The 26,169-nt window shown below is 37.5% G+C and overlaps 1 protein-coding gene across 1 annotated transcript in view; it reads right to left on the bottom strand.

Annotated features, from left to right (window-relative positions):
• The window catches only part of Sptlc3 (serine palmitoyltransferase long chain base subunit 3), a 134,665-nt gene extending 108,848 nt beyond the window's left edge, over window positions 1-25,817 (bottom strand). The window contains exon 1 of the mRNA XM_052181500.1: window positions 25,701-25,817. Within this exon, the coding sequence (XP_052037460.1) occupies window positions 25,701-25,817 (117 nt within the window). The remainder of the gene's footprint in view (window positions 1-25,700) is intronic.
• Between the last annotated feature and the right edge of the window lie 352 nt (window positions 25,818-26,169).

Genomic DNA, 26,169 nt, shown 5'->3' with positions numbered 1-26,169 from the left:
TGTTTTCAATATTTCTTCAATTTTATCAGAAATATTTCCATGTAAATCTTCAAGTTTATCAGAAAATGTTTATAATTCCACTTTGAATCACCTTAGGAATACTTTTATGCCTACCATTATTATACCTATATAAAAGTTTCCATGACAATCTTCAATTCTAACATGTTTTTCTACAATTTTATCAGAAATATTTTCCATGTAAATCTTCAATTCTATCATAATGTTTCTATCCTATATTTCAATTAATTTAGCAATGTTTTACATGTCTACCACTTTACTCTTTAATTTCCATGAAAATTGTCAATTTTAATGTGTTTTTCTGAAATATTTTCCATGTAAATCTTTAATTTTATCATTAAAAAAAAGAAACCACTACTACCTAGCAGCATCAGAACTCACAGCAAGCCGTGGAGACCCCAACACACCTGTAAGCAAGATTCAAATCTAAACTCTCATCTCATGTAGATAATAGAGGACATTAAGAAGGACACAAATAACTCCCTTAAAGAAATATAGGAAACACAGATAAACAGGTAGAAGTCCTTAAAGAGGAAACACATAAATCCCTTAAAGTAATATAGGAAAACACAATCAAACAGGTGAAGGAATTGAACAAAACTGTCCAGGATCTAAGAATGGAAATAGAAACATTAAAGAAAACACAAAGGGAGGCAACCTTGGAGATAGAAAACCTAGGATAGAGATCAGGAGTAACAGATGCAAGCATCACTAACAGAATACAAGAGATAGATGAGAGAATCTCAGGTATAGAAGATACCATAGAAGACATTGGCAAAATAGTCAAGGAAAACACTAAAAGCAAAAAGCTCCTAACCCAAAACATTTAAGAAATCCAGGACACAATGAAAAGACAAAACCTAAGAATAATAGGTATAGAAGAGAGTGAAGATTCCCAACTCCCAGCAAATATTTTCAATGACGTTATAGAAGAAAACTTCCCTAACATGAAGAAAGAGGTACTCATAAACATAACAAGCCCAAGAACCCCAAATAGATTGAACCAGAAAAGAAATTTCACTTGTCACATAACAATAAAAGTGCCAAATGCATAGAACAAAGAAAAAAATATTGAGAGAGGTGAGGGAATCAATTCCCCAATAAAAAGAAATAGGCTTATAGACTGGGTATGTAAACAGAACCTAGCATTTTGCTGCATACAGGAAATGCACCTCAATGACAAAGGCAGGCATTATCTCAAAGAAAAATGCTGGAATAAAAATTTACCAAGCAAATGATTTTAAGAAACAAGCTTTAGTAGCAATTATAATATCCAATAAAATAGACATTCAACCAAAAGATTTCAAAAAAAAGATGGGGAAGGAGTAAACTACACACTTATCAAAGGAAAAATCCACCAAGATGAACTCTGAATTCTTAACATCTATGTCTCAAATGCAATGGGATGAACATTTGTAAAAGAAACATTATTGAAGCTCAAATCACACACTGAACCTCACATAAATATAATAGATTTCGAAAGCCTACTCTCACCAATGAACAGATGGAAACAGAGACTAAACAGAGACACATTGAACCTAAAAGAAGTTATGAACCAAATGGATTTAACAGATACCCATAGAACATTTCATCCTACAACAAAAGAATATACCTTCTTCTCAGCACCTCATGGTACCTTCCCAAAAATCAATCATACAATCAGACACAAACCAAACCTCAACAGTTACAAGAACATTAAATTAATCCCTTACATTCTGTTGAACCATCACAGACTAAGGCTGGTCTTCAATAACAAAAACAACAGCTCACATACACATGGAAGCTGAACAACTATCTACTAAATGATAACCTGGTCAGGAAAGAAATAATTTAAGGACCTTTTAGAATTGAATGAAAATGAAGACACAACATACCCAAACTTATGGGACACAATGAAAGCAGTGCTAAGAGGAAAGCCCATAGCTCTGAGTGCCTCCATAAAGAAATTGGAGAGAGCATACACTCTCTTAATAGCTTAATAGCACATCTGAAAGCTCTAGAACAAAAGACACAAATACACCTAAGAGAAGTAGACAGCAGGAAATAATCAAACTCAGGGCTGAAATCAACCAAGCAGAAACAAAGAGAACTATACAAAGAATCAACAGGATTCTTTGTTCAAACCAGGAGTTGCTTCTTTGAGAAAATCAACAAGATAGATAAATCCTTAGTAAAATAACTACAGGGAACAGAGACAGTATCCAAATTAACAAAATCAGGTATGAAACAGAAGATATAACAAATAGAAACTGAGGAAACCCCCAAAATAATAAGATCCTACTACAAATTCTATATTCAACAAAACTGGAAAACCTAGATGAAATGGATGATTTTCTAGACAGATACCAGATACCAAAGTTAAATTAGGATTGAATAAACCATCTAAACAGTCCCATAAACCCTAGAGAAATAGAAGCAGTCATTAGAAGTCTCCCAACCAAAAAAGTCCAGATTTTAGTGCAGAAATCTGTTAGACCTTCAAAGAAAACCTAATACCAATACTTTTGAAATTATTCCACACAATAGAAACAGAGGGAAACTGTCAAATTCTTGAAGCCACAATTACAGTGATATCTAAACTACAAAAAGACCCAACAAAGAGAATTTCAGACCAATTTCCTTTATGACTATCAATGCAAAAATACTCAATAAAACTGTAGTAAATTGAAACCAAGAACACATCAAAACAATCATTCAGCATGATCAAGTAGACTTCATTCCAGAGATGTAGGAATGGTTCAATATACAGAAATCCATTAGCATAATTCACTATATAAACAAACTTAAAGAAAAAACCACATGATCAGATCATTAGATGCTGAAAAAGCCTTTGACAAATGCAACACTGCTTCATGTTAAAAGTATTGGAGAGATCAGGGATTCAAGGCCCATAACCAAATATAATATAAGCAATATACAACAAATCAATAGCAAACATAAAACTAAATGGAGAGAAACTCAAAGCAATCCCATTATCAGGGATAAGACAAGGGTTCCCACTCTCTCCCTATCCAACATAGTACTCAGAGTTCTAGCCAGAGCAATTAGACAACAAAAGGATATCAAAGTGATACAAATTGGGAAGGATGAAGTCAAGATATCACTATTTGCAGATGATATGATAGTATACTTAAGCAACCCCCAAAATTCCTACAGAGCTCCCACAGCTGATAAATAACTTCAGCAAAGTAGATGGATATAAAATTAACTCAAACAAATCAGTAGCCTTCCTCTACTCAAAGGATAATCTGGTTGAGAAAGAAATTAGCGAAATGACACCCTTTCGAATAGTTACAAATGATATGAAACACCTTGGTGTGACTAACCAAACAAGTGAAAGATCTGTATGACAAGAACTTCAAGTCCCTGAAGAAAGAAATTGAGCAATACCTCAGAAGATGGAACGATCTCCCATGCTCTTAGATTGGCAGGGTTAATATAGTAAAAATGCCATCATGCCTAAAGCAATCTACTTATTCAATATAATTCCCATCAAAATTCTAAGTCAATATTCATAGAATTAGAAAGAGCAATCCAGAAATTCATTTGGAATAATAAAAACCCAGGACAGTGAAAACTATTCTCAACAATAAAAGAATTTCTGGGGGAATCTCCCTCCCTGACCTTAAGCAGCATTACAGAGCAATAGTAATAAAAACTACATAGTATTGATACAGAGACAGGTGAGTAGATCAATGAAATAGAACTGAAGATGCAGAAATGAACCCACACACCTATGGTCACTTGATCTTTGACAAAGAAGCTAAAACCATCCAGTGGAAAAAAGACAGCATTTTTAACAAATGGTGCTGTTTCAACTGGAAGGTCAGCATGCAGAAGAATGCAAATAGATCCATTCTTATCTCGTAGTACAAAGCTCAAGTCCAAGTGAATGATGGGCCTCCACATAAAACCATAGACAATGAATCTAAAAGAAGAGAAAGTGGAGAAGAACCTTGAACACATGGGCACAGGCCATGAAGATCAAGAATTGACAAATGGGTCCTCATAAAATTGTAAATGTTCTATAAGGCAAAAGATGCTATCAATAGGACAAATTGGGAAAGGAAATTTACCAACCTTACATTGGATGATAGAGGGGGCTAATATTCAATATATACCAAAACCTCAAGAACTTAGACTGCAGAGAACCAAATTACCCTCTTAAAAAATGGAGTACAGAGCTAAACAAAGAATTATCAACTGAAGAATCTCAATTGGCCATGAAGTGCCTAAAGAAATGTTCAACATCCTTAGTCATCAGGGAAATGCAAATCAAAACAACTCTGAGATTCTACCTCACACCAATTAGAATGGCTATGATCAAAAACCACAGGCAATAGCACTTGCTGGCCAGAATTTGGAGAAAGAGGAATACTCCTCTATTGCTGGTAGAACCACAAGCTGGTAAAACCACTTTGGAAATCAATATGGGGATTGCTGTGAAAATTAGAAATAGTTCTACCTGAAGGCCCAGATACTGGGCATATACCCAGCAGAAGCTCTGACATATAACAAGCACACTTCCTCCACTATGTTTATAGCAGCCTTATTTATAATAGCCAGAGGCTATTTTTATATGTATATAAGTTTTATATACATATAAAAACAACCCAGATGTCCCTCAACAGAAGAATGGATAGAGAAAATGTGGTATATTTACATAATGGAGTACTACTCAGCTATTAAAGTAACGGTTTCATGGAATTCACAGACAAATGAATGGAACTAGAAAATATCATTCCGAGTGAGGTAACCCAGACATAAAAGACCACACATGGTATGTTCTCACTGATAAGTGGATATTAGCCCAAAATCTCATAATGCTCAACATAACCCACAGACCAGGAAAAAAAAAACTTAAGAGGAGTGAAGACCAGGGTTTGGATGCATCAATTCTGCATTGAGGAGGGAACAGAAGGATTGCCTGAGGTGGAGGGACCTGGGAAGGAGAGAAGGGGAGGAAGAAACAAGGGGGCAGTATCAGGTACTGGAGGGAATGGTTAGGAGGTACAGAGGGTCAGGAAATAAAATAAAAATATGTAGCAGTAGGGAATCAGGAACTGGTGCTAACTACTGGAGGGTCCCAGACTCCAGGGAAAATAGAGGCTCCCGGGACCCAGGCATCCCAGGGATGACTGTAGTCAAAATGCTCAGTGAAGGGGAGATAGATCATGTAGAGACTACCTTTAATAGATAGGCACTGCCCGCTGTCAAGAGACAGGGCTACCCACCCATCTCAATATTTTTAACCCAGAAATGTTCTTGTCCAAAGGGAGAATGAGGACAAAAAATGGAGCAGAGACTGAAGGAAGGGCCATCCAGGGACTGCCCCGCCTGGGGATCCATCCTGTCTGCAGACATCAGCCCCAACACTGTTGTCATTGCCAAGATGTGCTTGCTGATAGGAACCTGGGGTAACTCCTTGGGAGGTTTGGCCAGCAGCTGACCAGTGTGGATCGAACTTAGCACAGGGATCTCAGAGGGGAAGATGGAGAAAGGCCTGGAGGAGCAGAGGGGGATTGCAATCCCATAGGAAGAACGTCAGCTGGTGGGACCACTCAGTACTCCCAAGGACTAGACTACCAACCAAGGAGTGTACAGGAAGGAATCCATGGATCCAGATACATATGTAGCAGAGGATGGCCTTGTCTGATATCAGTGGGAGGGGAGGTCCTTGGTTCTGTGGAGGTTTGATACCCTTTCATAGGGGGATGCTGGAGTGGTGGGGCTGGAGAGGGTGGTGGGTGGGGAAGCAATCTCAAAGAGGCAAAGGGGAGGGAGGAGAGGGCAGATGTGGGGTGAGGGTTTGTGGAGGAGTAACCAGAAAAGTGGGATATCATTTGAAATGTAAATGAATGGAATGATTAATAGAAAAAGAAAGAAAAAAACAATTGGAATCATTCTATGCACATTTTCTCCAACTGCAATGAAATTGAAAATAAATTTACAGAAAAAATGGAAAATTTACAATTATGTGGATATGAGTCAGAGAAGAAATGAAAGTTAGAAAACATTTTGAGATAAATAAAATTGGTTATTAGATATAATAAAGTAGTCCGTTGTAGGAAATGTACAGCCCTGGTGCCTATGTCAGAAAAGAAACATCTCAGAAATAGTCTGTCACTTTTCTTTAAGACACTAGAAAAAGTAGAATAAACTAAAGCTAAAGCCAACAAAGAAAACAACAAAAATTACAATGAAACTTATATAGGCAATGGAGAGGTTTGTCCTTCAAACGGCCCATGCCTTTAATCCAAGCACTCAGAGGCAGATGAGCAGAGGCAGGTGGATCCCTGTAAGTCCCCTGGTCTACAGTTTGAGTTCCAGGACAGACAAATTTTGTGAAGCCCCCATGCTCCCCACCAAAACGAAAAGATAAACTTAACCTTGCTGTACTGAACCAAAGCAAGAATATTCAAATAATACATGTTAGAAAGAAATAAGAGACATACTGCTGATTGTACAGAGAATATTATCCTAAGGGGATGTCCTGTCAGTATATGTTAACATGCTAGAGCATTTGTGACAAGAATACATTCCAAGGAAGACTTTGATCCAAAATCTGATTCGTAAAGGAAACTCAAGCAGTCACACAACAAATAAATACATTGAATTACTGATTTAAAATTAGACTGGCCTGACCCAGATAATATCACTGGTGAATTCAACTAAACACATACTAGGTAATTTATACAAAGGAAATTCTTCCACTCTCAATATCTGAGTATCTGATTGATCTCAAGGCTACTATTATTCCCTTCTAAAGTACTGTTGCATGTAAAGTTGATATTGCTGAAGGCATACAAATGACATAGCACTGAGATCGTATCAGGGGTTTGGGGTAAGAAAGAGAAATCCATATTTTGTATTACTTGGCAGAGCCTTAAGTGCAATTTAAATTGCATTGATAAGACCTGGATTCTGTTAAGTTGTCCGGGAATTTTGGGAGATAAGTTGTTACTTCGACGTCTTCCTAGATCTTAGGTCCATCCTATATCCAACCAACTGTAGATAAAAATTAATTTTTAAAAGTGCACCTGAACTGACCATGTAGACATCATTCTTGGTCATTGTTCTCTAAATAATATAATATGACAAGTATTTACATAACCTCTATCTTTGTTAGGTATAATAAATACTCTAAACTGATATTAAGTAATTCAAGAACACATATAGACTACATAAAATAGCATAGCATTTTACATATCATCAGTAAAGAGGCTTGAATATCAGAGTTTGATATCTTTGTTCCTTGAAACAATCCAACATGGCTACTAGGTAATGAATGTAGACCATAGCATTGCGTTATGTACTTTACAGATTTAAAAAAATTAGGAACACTTTATTCATTTTCACATCGCAAACTAACTTGCCATTCAGAAAAAAGGGAGTTGTTAAACCCTCTATTTTCTGTCTGTCTATTAGATAGTACACAGAAATTCAATTATTTTATACGTTAATTTTTGAAATAGCTTTTTTATATGATATATTCTAATTACCCTTTACCTCCTCCCAGATTCCCCCCTCTATGTACTATAAATAAGAAGGTAAAAAATAAAAATTTTAACAAATGCTATTATAAGTAAAAACAAACAAAATGCAACTCAGCATTCTGTGTTGTATAACTGGGATAAAAATAAGATTGGAAAAACAGATGAAACACAAATCAACTCTATAGTTTATCATAATTTATAAATATTAATTTCATAATTATTACAGAGCTTTCATTATGTTTTAAGATGCTAGGATAGCCTAACTCAAAAGAGTTCCATGAACTCTTTCTCCTGTGATATTCTATCCTGTCTGTCTTTTCACACAATTTACAATTTATTTATTTATTTATATTTTTATTGGTTATTTTATTTATCTACATTTTAATTGCTATCCCCCTTGCCAGTTTCCCCTGAGCAAGCACCCATCTCCTCCTCACTCCTCCTGCCTCTATGAGGGTGCTCCCCCTCCTGCACACCCACTCCTGTGGGGTTCCCCTATCCTGGGTCATCAAGCCTCCACCTGACCAAGGGGCTCACCTCCCAGTGATGCCAAATAAGGCAATCCTCTGCTACCCTAACCTGTCTAGTTTAAGTAGATAAAAGTTCTTTGAGATGTGTAGACTTTGGGTCTGGTTAATTTTGGTGTGTGGTATTTCTTTTATATTCAAGTTATCTTTTAAAAATAAAATTTACTTTAAATCTTACATTTAATTAAAATAATATACATTAAAATTATATTCTATATCTATAAATAAGGGAGTTGCTTCTGTTCTAAATATGTCATCTGATTCTTTTGTAGACAGTCATGCCTTATAAAGCCTTGTGAATATAACAATTTCCTGGTAATATTATTTCTTAATGTTACTTTAACTGGCATAATTAGTCATTAATGTTGGAAGCTGTTTCAAGATTCTGAAATACAGTGATATTTCACTTGACAAAGTCCAAGCAAAGCAGTCTGGAGCTTAGACCAGTAAAATTTTTTAATATGTAAGACAACATACATTTTTAAAACTTATTTTTATACAGTACCAAAATTATAGCATCAATTTTCTCTGTTATGTTTTGTTATTATTCTTTTATTTGTATTTTAAACTCAACCAAACTTCAATAGGTATTTGTCATTTAATTTGTCAGAAGCAGGTGGAAAGAATCAGAAATATCAGAGAAATGTTCAAGTTACTGTGGGAATTTGGAACAAGATACTGTAATATTGTTCAGAAGAGGGAGGGAATATTTCATCAATTAGGAAACAATGGATCAAGAATTTGAATGATGAACCAAGAAGATGAGGGCATGTAGCAATGGGTAGAGAGAAAGAGCCCCAGAAAGAAATGAAAGATTTAGAGGAGGTGTGTGTCTCTTTAACTGTAGACTACTGCTTTCACTATCTTGGTGGACTTTTTATTCCACCCCAAGTACTCAAATTTTAATTCATCAATTGCTAGAGAACTTCTTCATCCAAATGCTGATTCATTCTGAAATTTCCAAAGCAATCCTGGTGAAATGACTGAATCAACATGACATTTGAAAGATTTCTCCACATTTTCCAACTCTTGGGGGACTCCCAGGGTTTAAAAGCCGTGATATGAGAGCCAGTGGACACATCTTTCCTCTTCATCAGTCTACGTCTATTATTGTTCAATGACCGAAAGCTGCCTTGGGGAATCACTTTTCAGCATTAAACTGAGTAGTTGAACATGAGGCTAACTCTCTGCCAGGTTCTACATTTCCACAATCTAGCCATTATACAGCATAAACTATGTTTATGTCATAATGTGCATTATATTTGTTCCCAAACATTTTGCATACTGTGAGTTTCTTGTAGTTTACTTAGTTTTTACTTCCCCTACCCATCTGGACAGTCCTTCTTGTCATCTATTGTTCATCTCCACTTTGCATACAGATGCTCCTTGACAGCCTTAAGACTAGTTCTAGCTTCCTGTCCTGAAACATTCTTGCTACATAGAACTTCCCTAATTTTATCATACAGCAATACAGTACTATTTCAAAAATGCTCCAAAATGCCTAGAACACTGGGACCTGGGTTTGATTCCCAAGCACTACATAAAAAAGCAAAAATTATATTAAAAGCATTGAATGAAATTTCAATTTATTCATAAAATCAGCAAAATATTGCTTGAAAAGGTATCTTCTTCTGAAATAATAAAGCTTAACGATGAATTTTATACTTACACTATCAAATAAAGTTTATGTACTTACCTACTTAAAAAAAAACATGGTAGCATTAGAACTAGGAAAACAAATAGTTTTATATCTTTTTTTAAATTCATGTCTATCACTTGCATTCTGTTTTATCATATCCCCTAACATTTAGCCTTTCTTTTTTTTCTACAGATTATACTGTTCCCACATTCACATTTGTCTACATATATAAATATATTATTGGTTAAATTCTCTGAATCTTCACATCTTAGGAATGGCTCTTTTAACTAGTTCATTGAGATTTACAAACTTTGGGTCAGGTTAATTTTGTGTGTGATGTTATTCTATGTTTTTAAAAATAAAGTTTACATAAAAACCTAAATTTAATTAAAATAAAGAATATCTTTTGTTATGTCTCATAACGTATTTAGAAATATTTTACTACTATTGTTAGTGTGGTACAGACTATTAACTTTCTTTTCTAGCTTCTCACAGTGATTTTACATTTTTCATATTGTTTGCAGACAAATGAGCCAATTGCTGATTTCTAGTTAATATGAAGTAGGTAGAAATACAAAGTGCCATTTCTTTACCTAAGCAATACAATATTCCTTATTGTATTGTTACTTTAGTGTTACTCTCCAACGTCACCTCCAAAGACATATTTTAAAGTTGCAGAACATTTGAAATTCTTAAGAAACTGGGTGGAGTAGTTGAGTCTTTTATGAGTGAGGAATAAATTTTCATTGATAGCATCATTGAAGTTTGGTAGCTTATATACTAAGAATTTCAATATTGTTTAAACGTGTTCGAACAAGATAAATGTTACTGAAATTCTTTTATTTCATTGCTAAGGTAAAAGCTCAGATGTAGGGCATGCTAGCTCATGTAAATTTCTAGGTTCAAATTCCTACATCCTCCAAAAATTCATTTTGGTTTTTAAAAATTAAATAGAAAAGATTAAAATACTAAAATGATGCCAAGTTCATTAATTCTTCTTGCTTTCCTCTCCTGAAGTATGCATAAAATTAAATTTATTATTTAATAAAACCTCATTTGGGTTTATGGTTAGAAAATTTCAGACATTGAGCAGTGGTGACTTATGACTTTAATACTTTCAATCCTTGTACTAAGGAGACAGATCACTGAGAGTTCCAGGTCAGCCTTGTCAATTCCAGCACAGCAAAGTCTATGCAGAGAAACTTGTTTCAAGAAAAAAATAAATAAATGAATGAAAATTTAAAAAAGGGATCCTCTGCCACAGTGCACCATACCCAAGTGGTACAGGGAGGTAGCTAACCGCTCAGGACTGCAGAGAGGCCTGACAACACAGGTAGGGATACCCATGCTGCTCAGAGAAAACAGCTAGAAACCCTGAGGACACAAGAGCCTAAGAACAGCCTGGGACAGGAGTCTTTCTGCCCACACCCAGAGCTGACCAGGGCCACAGAGCTACATACACAAATACAAACACAAGAGAGTGGATCTTGCAGGAGTACCTACATACCTGTGTATACAGAGAGAATGGGTCTGGCAGGAGCACAGATACAGAGGCTTGCATGACAGATAAGCCACAATCAGAGACAGCAACACCAGATAACACCAGAGATAACCAGATGGCAAAAGGCAAATGCAAGAACATTACCAACAGAAACCAAGGCAACATGGCACCATCTGAACCAAGTTCTTCCACAACAGCAAGTCCTGAATACCCCAACATACTGAAAAAGCAAGATCTGGATTTAAAATCACATCTCATGATAAGAGGATTTCAAGAAGCACATAAATAACTCCCTTAAAGAAATATAGGAGAACATGAGTCAACAGGTAGAAGCCCTTAAAAAGGAAACACAAAAATCCCTTAAAGAAATACAGGAGAACATGGGTCAACAGGTAGAAGACCTTAAAGAGGAAACACAAAAATCCCTTAAAGAATTACAGGAAAACACAAACAAACAAGGGAAGGAACTGAACAAAACTATCCAGGATCTAAAAATGGAAGGAGATATGACAAAGAAATCACAAAGGGAGACAACTTTGGAGATAGAAAACATTGGACAGAAATCAGTAGTCATAGATGCAAACATCAGCAACAGAATAGAAGAGATAGAAGAAAGAATCTCAGGGGCTGAAGATACCACAGAAAACATTGACTCAACAGTTAAAGAAAATGCAAAATGCAGAAATGTGGTAATCCAAAACATCCAGGAAATCCAGGACACAATGAGAAGACCAAATCTAAGGATTATAGGTATTGAAGAGAGCAAAGATTTACAAATTATAGGGCCAATAAATATCTTCAACAAAATTATAGAAGAAAACTTCCCTAACCTAAAGAGATGCCCATGAATATACAATATGCATGCAGAACTTCAAACAGACTGAACCAGAACAGAACTTCCTCCCATCACATAATAATCAAAACACCAAATGTACTAAACAAAAAAAGATTTTTAAAAGCAGTCAGGGAAAAATATCAAGTAACATATAAAGGCAGATCTATCAGAATTACACAAGACTTCTCACCAGAGATGTGAAAGCAAGAAAATCATGAGCAGATCTCATACAGACCCTAGGGGAACACAAATGCCAGCCCAGACTGCTATACCCAGCAAAAATCTCAATAGATGGAGAAACCAAGATATTCTATGATAAAACCAAATTTACACAATATCTTTCCACAAATCCAGCCCTACAAAGGATAATAGATGGAAAATGCCAATATAAGGAGGGCAACTACACCATAGAAAAAAGCAAGATAGTAATCTTCTTTCACAAACCCAAAAGAAGATAACCACACAAAAATAAAAATAACATCAAAAGTAGCAGGAAGCAACAATCACTATACCTTAATATTTCTTAACATCAGTGATCATAATTCCCCAATAAAAAGATATAGACTAACAGACTGGATATGTAAACAGAACCAAGCATTTTGCTGTGTACAGGAAATGCAGCTCAGTGTCAAAGACAAAGACTACTTCAGAGTAAAAGGTTGGAAAACAATTTTCTAAGTAAATGTTACCAGAAAACAAGCTGGTTTTCTCTCTAGGCTGCAGAGATCTGTTCACCTTGACCTTTCAAGTGTTAGGGTTACAGATGTGTCACCACATCCAGCAGAAATAGCAATTTTAAAGCATTCATTTCATTGTCTTTTGCTGCCCATTTGTATTCATCTACAAACTATGTCACTGTGTCATCTTTTTCCTAGAAAGGACCTAACCACCATCTTCCTTCAGGCACCTCCTAATGGGCACCCTTGAGAGTGCTATTCAAAACGCAATATAATGGTTCTTTCTCAGCCTGGGCTCAGAATAAATAGACTCTTTAATCACAGAAAGTATAGATTGAAGTATGGGATGAAGGTGTTATAATTTGGGGAAGGGTGGGAGACTAAAGCTGTAAATTACTATGGCTGATTTATTTCTACTATATACTTATATTTTTTTGCTTTTGTATATCTTCTATAGAAAACTAACCATTGTATTTTTTTTTAACAAATCTGAGACAGTACTATGAACTGCAGGTGCTTGACTTTCAGAATTTATTTTGTGTTGTTAATACTTCACATTATGTGAATACTGGAAGCTGTAGATCTTTGTAAGTCACAATAAAATTGGATATTTTTTGAGGGGTTTTTTTTGGAGGTCCTCTGCTCTAATCAGGCCTCTGTTATGCTTTGAAGGAGCCCTGGTGCTACATGATTAAAGTTTTCATTCAATTTTAAGTGCTCCAATGTCTTTTTGGACCTTGAGATCAGGTGAGAAGTGATCAGGAACCAAGGAAGTGACAACAGTGTTCCTGCCTCACCTGAGGGCTTTACTTTCCATAGACAAAGTTGGGTAGCCTCTTGGGGTTTGAAAGGAGAAATGTTGGAAATCTCAGATTTTTGTCTTCTCTTAGAAGAGCCAGTAACTTACAAGGTTAAAGGTAGCAGCAGTTGCTTTGGGAGAGGAGGGTATGGCACTTTTCCAACCTGGAAAACATTGCTTTGAAGGCTCCTGATAAAACATGGGCAGGCTATTACTTTGGTTTAGAAGACTGTGTGCCTCTCTTGACTTTGCTCTGGGGGTACAGATCTCATCTAGGAGGATGAGTAGACCAGTTTTGAGGCTGAGCAGTTTCTTTTCTTTGTCTGCCTTCCCTAAATAACATCTCCCCAGAAAAGACATTAAGCAGCCTTTAAGTTCCTACACCCTCTTCCAAACTTGGCTCATGTATTGTAGATTGAAGTAGGGAAAAGAGAAGAGGGTCAGTCTTTGGCTCCATTTCTTCCCTAAGTCATCTCTGCTCTGGCATCCCATACTCAGAAGGATTTCTTCACAGCACGCATTTGAGAAAGTGAAGCTTTTTTTCATTCCTTCCCCCACCCCAATTTGCCCCTTCTTTGTCAAACAGCCCAACCTTCCTTATCTTGGCTAAGAAAGTACAGGATCTCATCTGTCCTTCAGCTCCTCTAAGTCCAAGATCATGGAGGTTGAGGAGTGTGACAGGTTAGGCTGGGGCTACAGATAGAGAAAACTTTAGGTACATCTGCTTGGTTGTGTGCTTTCCTATACCTTGTCTTCAGGAATCACACTGTGCCTTCTCCACTAGGGAACGGATTCTGTCTACACAGCTTTTCCAGTAACTGCTCTTGAACGTCGTGGATAATGGCCATTCTTCAATTCATATTTCTGATGACTCTTTTCTCCCAGTAACATCCAAATATCCCTTACCTAGCTAAAGACTAGGCACAAAGTCAGAATATGTTGATAATGATCTGAGGAAACCAAAGGCAGCTGCCCTAGGGCCTGCTTCCCTCTCCCAAGTCTGTCATCCCTGGGCAGAAGAGTAGTGCTCCAATCTGGTGCCTAAAACCAGTTTATCTTTCTTAATACTGGCAATAACCAGTATCTGTACCACTATTTCCTTTAAACCTTTTAATCTCATGATATTTGCTGTGGGTTCCAATCCAGTTATCACCAGAGCTGTGAGGGTAAATACTTCCAGTCACTCACCCTGTTCTCTGCCCTCACTGTTGAGTATGTATGATGTATAATGTTAATCTCTTGTCTTCCTGCTCCTTTGGTATTTTCCTCATCTCTCTCTGCCTTAAATTTGTCCCTGAGTGTTTTGGGGATCTCAGTATCTCTTTGTCTATATCTCTATCTCAATCTCTCTGCCTTTTGTACAAAGATTAGTTTCAATGTAGTCTGTAGCTCCTTTGTAAACCAATTAATTTTTTTAATAAAAAAAAGAAGTTAGATGCCAGAGAGTCAAATAACTCTATAAAAATGGGGTACAGGACAAAACAGAGAATTTCCTCAAGTGAGGAAATCCGAATGGCTGTGAAGCATCTAAAGAAATGTTCAGTATCGTTAGTTATCAGGGAAATGCAAATCAAAACAACCCTGAGATTCCACCTCATACCAGTCAGTATGGCTAAGATGAAAAACTCAGGGGACAGCAGATGCTGGTGAGGATGTGGAGAAAGAGGAACACTCCTCCATTGCTGATGGGATTGCAAGCTGGTACAACTACTCTGGAAATCAGGTTAGCAATTCCTCATAAAATTAGACATAGTACTACTTGAGGATCCAGTTATACCACTCCTGGGCATATACCCAGAAGATGCTCCAACATGTAATAAGGACACATGCTCTTCTATGTTTATAGCAGCTTTATTTATAATATCCAGAAGCTGGAAAGAACCCAGATGTCCTTCAACAGAGGAATGGACACAGAAAATGTGGTATATCTACACAATGGAGTACTAATCAGCTATTAAAAACAATGAATTCATGAAATTTTTAGGCAAATGGATCGAACTAGAAAGTGTCATTCTGGGTGAGGTAACCCAATAAGCAAAGAACACACATGGTATACACTCACTGATAAGTGGATATTATCCCAAAAGCTCAGAATAAACAGGATACAAATCACAGACCACACGAAGCTCAAGAAGAAGGAAGACCAAAGTGTGGGTGTTTCAGTTTTTCTGAGCAAGGGAACAAAATACTCACAGAAGCAATTATGGAAAAAAAGTGTGGGGCAGAGACTGAAGGAAAGGCCACTTCCAGACTGTCCTACCTGGTGATTCATCCTATAAAATGTCACCGAACCTTGACACTGTTGTGGATGACAAGAAGTGCTTGCTGAAAGGAGGCTGTTATGGCTGTCTTCCTGAGGTGCCCTGCCAGAGCATTACAGATACAGAGGCAAATGCTAGCAGCTAACCATTGAACTGAGTGCAGGATCTCCAGTGGAGGAGTTGGAGGGAGGACTGGAGGAGCTGAAGTGGTTTGCAGTCCCATGGGAAGAATGACGATGTTGGCCAACCAGATCCCTCAGGGTCCCTAAGGACTAAGCCATCAACCAAGGTGTACACAAGGTTCCAGCTGCAATTGTGGTGGAGGAATGCTTTGTGGGACATCTGTGGGAGGAGAGGTCCTTGGTCATAAGAAGGCTGGATAGATACCCTAGCTTGGGGAAATCGGGGGGGGGGGGGGTGGGGGGGGAGGAGGTGGGCGTGGGTTGGGCAGTGGGGCATCTTCTTCGAGGCAGGGGGTGGGAGGATGGGTTGGGAGTTTACTGGGATGGGGGGAACTGGAAAAGGATATAACATTTGGAATTTAAATGAAGAATATATTCAATTAAAAAAGAGAGATATCAACAGGCATGCAGAGAAGGTGGTCATCGTGGAGGAAAGCTTTCCCAATGGCCACTCCTTAGATCACCATCTCTTGAGAGTGGAACTGTTAACATGTAAGTTCTGATCTGTATTTTGTCCATCCAGGTTTACAAATTACTATCATCTGTAATTTCCTTGGGAAAAGGGATAGTGTGTTCAATGCCTTATAAATAATCAAATGGAAAAAAAAAAACACGTTGAAAGACTCCAATCCAATGGTCTTAGGAAAAATCTATCTAGTAAAATTAGTCAAAAGGCAGTCTAGGTAAAAATTAACTGAAAGATATGCATTATATATTTGTAAATTTTACCTAAAACGAACTATGGGCCAATATTGAAGTCTAGCTAGTGGTATGCATGCTGAGTGGTTTAGGGACACAGTATAATTGTGCTACAACTTCTTTAAAATACATAAAATATGTGGATTGATGGATGAGTAGAAGGAGAGATAATGAGTAGATACACAACAGAATATAGCAAAATACCAGTTGCAGTATATAGGTGATAGATATCTGAGCATTTCTTATAGAATTTTTTAAAAAATCTGTAAATTTGCAAATATTTATAATAAAATTCTGTAGTAAACGACTTTTTGTCTAGTGACAAAATTAGACAAAAGGACCAGCCTGTATATATTCCTAGATGTTTAGCCAGGTAGCTTTGCCAGTAGGATAAATATACTTCCCACAGGTCATTTTGAGATGCTATTTTTTCATGTATAAACTGGATACAACATCACTTTAAGCCCGTGTGGTTATTCGAAGATGGAACAAATTATTATTTGTAAAGTTTTTAACTATAGGGCAATGTAAATGTTTATTAGTTAAAATTTTATAAAATTATTTTGCATGTGGTATCATTGATCAAATAGATTGAACTGATCTTTCATAGATACCAGATTCTGAGGAATCCAGAATTCATTAGTGGCTGGTGACATGCCCACATGTTTGAGGGTTTATCCCCGTTCTTTTCTAATCTAGGCATTTTTTTCTTCTAAGAAGCCATAAGAATTATATTGACATTATGATTTAGATTTCCTTTGTATCTTTATTTTCTTGAAAACATTCTACTTTTAAAAGCTTGAACCTATTTCTGGGCTTCGAATAGAACAAAAGTAGTGTCTACATGCCACCCAAAAGTTTCTGGTACCTGGCCATCAAAAATGATCTTATGCCTAATGACTTTTATAAAGATGGTATGTTCCCTTCCTCCCTCCCTCCCTCCTTCCCTCCCTCTTTTGCTCCTTCCCTCCCTCCCTCCTTCCCCCTCCCTCCTTCCCTTGCTCTCTCCCTCTCTCCCACCCTCCTTCCCTCCCTCTCTAGCTCCTTCCCTTGCTCCCTCCCCCCTTCGCTTGGTCCCTCCCTCTCTCCCTCCTTCCCTCCCTCTCTTGCTCCTTCCCTCCCTCCCTCCTTCCTTCCCTCCCTCCTTCCCTTGCTCCCTCCCCCCTTCGCTTGGTCCCTCCCTCTCTCCCTCCTTCCCTCCCTCTCTTGCTCCTTCCCTCCCTCCCTCCCTCCTTCCCTCCCTCTCTTGCTCCTTCCCTCCCTCCTTCTCTCATTCCCTCTCTCCTTCCCTTCCTTTCTCTCTTCCTATGTTTCTCTCTCTGACAGATTCTCAGTCTGTAGGCTTGGCTGGCCTTGACATTCTGACTTTCAGATCTCTGTCTCATCTGTGCTGGGTTATAGGTGTGGTCTACCACTCCCATGTTAGTCATCATGTACTCAGATGTTACAAATACAACAGCACACATAATAGCAGGGAGTAGAACTTTGATAGTTGCAATGAATCAATTAATTCAATCAGGCTTTTTAAAATTTGGTGCTAAATTAGTTGTAGTGCTTATTGTTCTTGCAAAGCATCAGAATTTGATTCCCAATATACCAGGCAGCTCACAGGTTCCAGAGGATCTAATGTCTTCTTTTTTACTCCAAATGTACCCTCCCAAAAGAATGTAAAAAGCATAGAATAAAAGAAGAAAATCAATACTGATGCCTAGGTTTTGATCTGAGCCACAAGAAGTATGGAGTTGTTGTTTACTAAGAAGTGAAGGGCTGTAACCAGAGCAGGTTTAAGCAATGGAAAGAGAAATTTAGTTGTTCATATGTTATGTTTAAGAACTTTTCAAATATTTAAGACCAGAGATTAAATAGGGAATCAAGTGTGTGTGTGTGTGTGTGTGTGTGTATGTGTGTTTGTGTGTGTGTGTATAATAATTGTTTGTAAATACCTACTGTACGTATAATGAGGAGACAAGGTCAGATCATCGTGAAAAAGATAGCCTACGAGAGTCAGTGTATTGGAAAAAAGTAAAGATGCAAGGGTTGACCCCTGGGCTGCCATTGTTTATAGGTCAAAGACCTGAGCAGGAAATAAGAACAGAAACTAGAAAAGAATAGTTATTGATAAAGGAGGAAATCCAAGAGACGTACATCCTAAAAAACCAAAGGAAGAAATGCCTTAATGAAAAAGTGTATCAGTTTGTTTTCGTTACTCACTGCAAACTTGAAGTTAAGTATTTTACAAAGACGTTTATATCACGGCCAATCCTGGAGGCTGAGTCTTCAAATAAGAACGCTGGCCTGACAATGGCTCCCTTGCCTTTATTAACTCATGGTGAAGAACAAGAGATTACATATAAAGAGAGAGACAGAATGACTCTGGAATCACATTTACTCTTGTACCTCCCTCTGATGAGAACCAACTCAGGGCACCAAAGAACTACCTTTATTATTTCCAAGGACAATCTCTAGTCATCTAATGACTTTATTAGGCTTAGCTCTTGAAAGTCTCATCACTTTTATATCACCATACAGAGTATCAAGATTTTAACATGTGAACTCTTGGGGAAAACACTCAGTCAATATTCAGACCATGGCAAGGGAGAATGAATATTTGTGACAATACTACTAGTAAACCAAACAATGCAGAAATTGATGTTTCCATTGGATGAAGGAATTTAGAGTTTATGTCTAGAGTTTATTAAGCTACTACTATATTTCAGACATTATTGAGTACTCTCCTCCAATAGCAGTAGAGGCGAAAGGTTTAATGGCTAAGTTTAATAGATACTATTGAACATCTCCTATAGATAGTAAAAAGGAAATGATTTCCTAACAACATCTAGTGGTGTCTGGAGACAATCACAAGAGTTCTTCCAGCTTGCGCATTCTGGCATCAGATGTTAGTACAACAGTCCAAAAAGGAGAAGGTGGACAACTCATTTATTGTCTCCCCAGGATGAACAATTATACAAATAATTTTGATTTTGTGTTGAATATATTTGAGTTGATGTATTTGGATTTTACAGCTAGATACATATCTAGTTTAAACACACAATCTTTTATTCTAAGGAAAACAAAACTGAACAAAATAGGGTAAATGTTTCTTTACAGGGGAAGGAATCATGGTCTTGAGAGCAATGGGCAATCAAAATAAACTCTTTAAAATCTGTGCAAGTATGGAAAATGGTTGTGAAAGAGTGACTTCCCTGTGCATTCTAAACAAATAGAATACTCCCGTGTCCAGTGCCTGTTCCTGAGTCATAGAGCACCACCACACTTAAAAGAACTGCAACTTGGAAATCTGTCATTTGTCAGAGCTCAGACGGGACACAAGAATCAAATGAAATAGACAGGCGCCAAGAAGAGTGAAGCCACCACGAAGCTAGCTTACTCCATGGTAGGCAAGTTGCTGAGACATCTCAGCTAAGAATTTGGCACAGACACTTTCTTCTTTCTACTTGAGTTCTTTTTGTTTGTTTGTTTGTTTTGTTTTTTTCAAGACAGGGTTTCTCTGTATAGTCCCGTCTGTCTTGGAACTCACTCTGTAGACCAAGCTGGCCTCCAGGTCAGAAATCTGCCTGCCTCTGCCTACCAAGTGCTGGGATTAAAGGTGTGTTCCACCACTGCCTGGCTCCTACTTATGTTCTTATCTACTTAAGTTCCTGCCAAGAATGCTATCTAAGTTCCGAGAGTAATTATTGTATGGGTTCAAGCTGTAAGTCTTCTTGAAGAGTCCCAGGGTGCTCCTTAGTCATACTGTATTACCTATGTAAAACATTATGTCACATCTAGATTCAAAGGGAACAACATGAGATGCTACCTCTTAATGAGAAATGCCATAAATAATTTATACTCACCATTCATTTATTTTCATCATCATTTACTGATATCAATCTTTTCAGAAAAATTTGCATACACTGAGCCACATGTTCAGGGAAGCTACATACCCTGCAGCAAGCTTCTAAAAGTGGCAGTCATTCTATAGCACCAGGCAACTTACTTCCATGGCTCCCTACGTGTTTATCTCTGAATCCAAATGAGTCAAAGTCACAAAGGTAACTGTGTTCTTTAACCCAGAATTGGTTAAAGAGAAGCATAGAGGCAGATAATTCACTGCCGTGGTGTGTCTGTTGCTTGACAGTGCTGTATATACAAAGCTCTAATATGTGAGTTTGGAGTAATTTGTGAAAATTATCTCATAATTTTTTTATGAAGAATCAAATAAAAAGGAAAAACCAACCCATAACACCCATTATCCATACTAACATTATTCTTTAATGTTGAATGCTGTGGGCTTCTTCACAATGGAGGTAATGAATCTTATTCTTAATACTGTTTTGTGTTTAGAGGGGCAGTGTGAATTAGGGAACAAAGCCTTGAGATTAGGGATTGGGCAAACCTAATTTCCAAACTTTGTTTTGATGATAATGAGTTCATGACCTTGATTAAACTTTCTGTTTCCTCACTGCTGAAGCAAGTTAAGTTGAAACTTAAATGAGATGGTAAATGAATAACATTTAGAACTCCCAGTGGTTTCAAAGAGCTAGATGCATGGTGGAGAGAATGATTCCAATAATTATTATTTTTTGTTACCTTCGACACTTTCAAATACAGAACAATGTGCAGCAGGAAGAATACCAGAGTGTTCTTGGGTTCTGTGCTTAACAATGATGATCCAAGGTTTCTCAGGAGAATGGTCTCATGGTAGAGTTTTTTTTTTTTTCCTAGCATTTATAACCTTGAAAAGTTACTTATGTTCCTGGCACCTCAATTTCCTTATCTATGTAAAAATAGTGGAAATAAATAAGGGTTTTTAGAAGTATTATTATGAAAATCAAGTGAGGCACATTTTATTAAATGCGCTTGTGACACTAAGCAGTGATTGACAATTTTATTAGCCTTACCATTAGTTCTGTACTGATCTAAACTAGATTCTTAAAATTACATTCCATCTTGATTTTGCACGTCATATACACCACTAAGAAAGTGGGTCTTTATTTCTTTGTCATTCTCTGATGATCCCTCCCACCTTCTATATTTATTCGAACACTTTCCCATTGTTGTCTCTGGATTTAGACTTTTTGGATGTTGGGTTCTAAAATGTCTTCATAGAATTTCTTTTCATTTTGTGCTGTGAACTATAAACACTTTTCTGGCCTATAATATGCCTATTGATGATTTTATGTGGTGTTTTTTAAATTTTGGTTTTGTCATTCAGAAAAAATGACTTTTTATTAAGTTTTAAACTCCTTTTTTTGAGGATCTTGGGTTTTATGCTATAGTGATGATGACTTTCTCTATGTAAATACTCTTAAAAATCTATATATCCCATTACTTTTATGTATGGATTTATAATCACTTCTAATATTTATGGCATATTCATTTGTTATTATAAAAGTCTTTAGTTATTTCATGTATAGCACAGTGCTTATTATGCCTCATTATCTTTTCAAGTATTTTTCTATTTATTTTTCCTTATTAATTTTCTACATAATTTTAAAGTTATTTGCCTGATTTAAGAGATGTTCTTAAATGAAATTTATAAACCACCATCAACAGAATTGCAAATGCCTTATCTTGTTTCTATAGATATTATGTGGATTTTGTTTTATTCTAGCTTGATTTTATATCTCTCCCTAGTATTTTGTCACTTTCTTTAAATTACTTTTTACTCTGGGGAGTCTGGTTGGGTGATATTACTGTTCTTCCTATGAGGACATGGCTCTAGCTGCATATGTAGCAGAGGATTGCCTTGTCAGGCACCAATGGAAGGAGAGATCCTTGGTCCTATGAAAGTTTGATATATGCCCCAGTGTAAGGGAATCAAGGACAGGGAGGTGGGAGTGGGGTGGGTGGAGGAACACCCTCATAGAAGCAGGGGAGAGAGGATGGGATAGGGACTATCCAGGAGGGGGGGAACTGGGAAAGGGGATAACATTTGAAATGTAAATAAAGTTATATACAATAAAAATTCATTTTTTACTAATTTAAAATATATTCATATACCCTTTTAAAAATTTTGGTGCTATTGTGAAGGAATTTCCCACTTCAATAATATATTTTAAAGATTTATTTACTTTTATTTCATGTGTTTTGCACCTATGTATGTAAGTGCATAGCACATGAGACTGCTGCTGGTGGAGCCTGGAAGGCGGTGCCAGATCTCCTAGAAATGGAGTTATGGGGGACTGTGTGCTGCCACGTGGGTGCTGAGACTTGAACTCTGGTCCTCTGAAAGAAAAGCAAGTGCTGTGATCCACTGAGCCAACTCTACAATCCATTTGAATTTTTTAGCATCTTTTATGATGCTGTGTAAATTTTTAAATACTTTAAACATTACTGATCTTTTTGTATTCTTGCCTATTCCTTCTGCTTTAGTGCAAAGGTGAAAATCTATGAAAATGATTCTCTTCTTTGTTAAACTCAGTGGGTAAGATTTTGTTTTTCTATTTATTTTTTTATTTTTTGTTTTTGTTTTTTTGAGACAGGGTTTCTCTGTGTAGCTCTGGCTGTCCTGGAACTCACTCTGTAGACCAGGCTGGCCTCGACTCAGAAATCCGCCTGCCTCTGCCTCCCAAGTGCTGGGATTACAGGCGTGCGCCACCACCACCCGGCTTGTTTTTTATTTTTTTACATTGCTTAATAGCATAAGCTTGTGGTGATTAGCTTATGACTACATCTCAAGCACAGTCTACATCGCTTAGTGATTACTCACATTTTCCTAAGGTAGTGGAATCAGTCCTTCTGATCCCTCCAATGCCTTTCGAATAAGGAATGGGCTTAATCAGTGATAAAAGGCCTATCTCAGTTCATCCCTGGGGCATATGGGGCTTAAAGAGGAAGGAAAGGCAGCAGGATTAAGGATCAGAAAAGCTCCAGGGGAAAAAAACGTCTAGATTCTTTTCAAAATGGAACAGTTCTGGCATCTGGTGAGTTGTGAGGTTTGGATACTGAGCCCACATGCTGGAACCACAGAGTTCACACCAAGCTACCCTGGAAGAAAAGGAAGGACATTCCCAAGAAACTGCCTACCAGTCTTTACTTTTAGTTTACTATGATGGGCAATCTTTTGCCAACAAAATCTTACGTAGTAGCTGTATATGAAAGAGGTAAATGTTTTGGTGTGAGCACAAAGAAGGGAAGGTAAAGGGATCTTCCTAGAAGCTGGTAGGGTTTGAGGCACTGTCCCACAGGACCTACGTCCCAGAAAAGCATTTGGAAGGTCACTGACCTCAGCTACCTACATGTTTGGATTGCTTTTCCCAAAAAGGAAAGTTGTTGGTCAATGCACAGCTTGTTAAGGGGCTCATAGGGTCAGTTTTTTTCCGTTGAGGATCAGGATAATAAAGTCAACATTATTCATACTTTGAAGGGAGAAACTAGGCCCTTGTTTGCTTCATCCTGTCAGGATCTCAGGAGAGCTTATTATTTCAGGAAAATATTTATTAAGCACATCTGAGGTTCTCAGTGGCAGCCAATTTCAACTTATAAACATATAAATATATCTTAGCAAATAGTATCTGGATGGCTGGTCAGAAAGAGCTGTCAAGAGAGGCCACAGCAGTGACACTGCCAGTTGTTTCTAAAGAAGCTTCCATGCCTGAGGGTGTGGTGGTCTTGTACAGTTGTACTTATGTACCTCTGGGGTTTAGCTCTTACATAGGGATCACTGTCCTTTCTTTTTACTCTTTCATTTTCAAGCACTAGAATGTAGTTATGAAACCGTGATAAATAAAGAAAAGGAAAACTTGTTTGAAGTCATCTATGCTCAAATAAGATACCCAAGAATCAGAATAACCTAGAAGGTAAACAGTGGCAAGCTAAACAGGTACTTCAGGGACAAGGGGCATCTTAGCAGTGATCTGAGTGGATGGTGGTTAGTGCTGTGTTCTCTTTTGCCCTTTTTCTTCATCCTGCTCCAGACTGAGTTTTCTGGTAGGTGCTTCCCAATGTCCTCTGGTAAGAGAGGGGTACACTTTGGGGACCACATCATTTCACTACATAGGCCAGGCCCTTGAGCTCATTCTCTTGCACCTCGCAACTAGACCTGCAAATTGGATTCCCAGCCAGCCTTGTCTGTTCTGTGTGCTTGACACAATCTGAACTTTCCCCCATTAGATGCTGGCTCCTTAGGGTTATTGAACAAGGGAAGGATTGCATGGGGTTCCACATACAGCTTTCCCAATTCAGCCCAATTAGATTGCCTGTCTGTCTACTCATTTGTCCTTAAGGAAGATTAGCTCACCATGCGACTGACTCAGACCAGAGAGTCTGAGCATGGTATGCAACATGCACAATTGCTTTTATTCAAGAGGCTCACAGGTTTGGACACTATTTTGAGTATTTTATTAAATTTCTCTTGCCCAGTGCAATGCCTCAAATATTTTGCAACAGTCCTTGTTCCAAAAATGAGGGAGAAAAGTGTGGAATGGAAATAAGTAAGAAGTCTGTTTTAAAGATGCTACTTTGCTTTCAGAGTTCAGAACACCCTAAGCTACACTTTCTGAAATGTTTTTTAGAAAGGAATACTGGAAGTCAAATTTCAAAGAGAGATTCTAGCACATAATTGGGTAGTGAACTGTGATAATGCTCCTTTAAATATCCAAGAGTCTTCTAACCAGAGAAACATTTCATATCCACCAGAGACAAGGGTTATCTACCATACAATATCCACAAGATTTGCCCTCACTTCCCTTTTACTTTGGAAGCATCCTGAGAGAGGAAGGCTGTTTGCTAAGCCAAGTAGTTTAATCTTTCATAATCATGTTCCCCAAAATGCTCGAGGGTAAACAAAAAGTTTACAAAGTCCGTACTTTAAAGAACCTGGGATTTTGTGACTCTGTATGCATCTTCTCTCATCTAGAGAAAAAATTCTGTTTTCACATCAAAGCGTCATAGCAGTCATGCATAAATGATTAGACAAAACACAGAAACAACATTATAAAATATCCCATGAAAGAAACTTGTATCTTTTGCCTTGAGTAAAGACTGCCTTAAACAGTGTTGCAAAGAAATACGGAAATATCTTGGCTGTGCAGATGATTAAAGATGTAAGAGACAGCCTCTTACCTGGGCTTCTTTTGAGATTCCATTTTTCACACAATCAGTGCTTTGCCTTTTGCTTTGCTGGGTCTTAGGATTGTGTAGAGTCCCATTAGTGACAGCACTGTCGTTAGGATTGGCCATTGGTAGGAAGTGCTGTCGCCAAGGCAGGTTCTCTTTCTGCAGTCTACTGGAACTTCAGTTTTCAAGTAGTTGAAGTAATGACATAAAGCACTTTGGGGCAGAGCCTTTAAAGGAATCCTACCAGTCAGGATTTTCCAGAAGAAAACCACAGCCTATCTATTGAGCAGATCTTTAGCTGTTACCTTTTACTAGTCTACTCCAGTGGCATTGTGGGTTCCATGGCAACAAACCTGCTTCTGAAACTACAATTCTCCCCGCTAGCTGCTTTTTAAGGCTGAGAAGACTTCGAGACAAAACAAAAAAAATTATAATACAGAGACAAATACTAAGGAGGCGGGCTGAGAGGTGGAGA

Source organism: Apodemus sylvaticus, chromosome 5, assembly GCF_947179515.1.
Source record: "Apodemus sylvaticus chromosome 5, mApoSyl1.1, whole genome shotgun sequence".
Classification (NCBI taxonomy): domain Eukaryota; kingdom Metazoa; phylum Chordata; class Mammalia; order Rodentia; family Muridae; genus Apodemus; species Apodemus sylvaticus.
The sequence above is the reverse complement of the archived record's forward strand: the minus strand, read 5'-3'. Positions and strand labels throughout refer to the sequence as shown.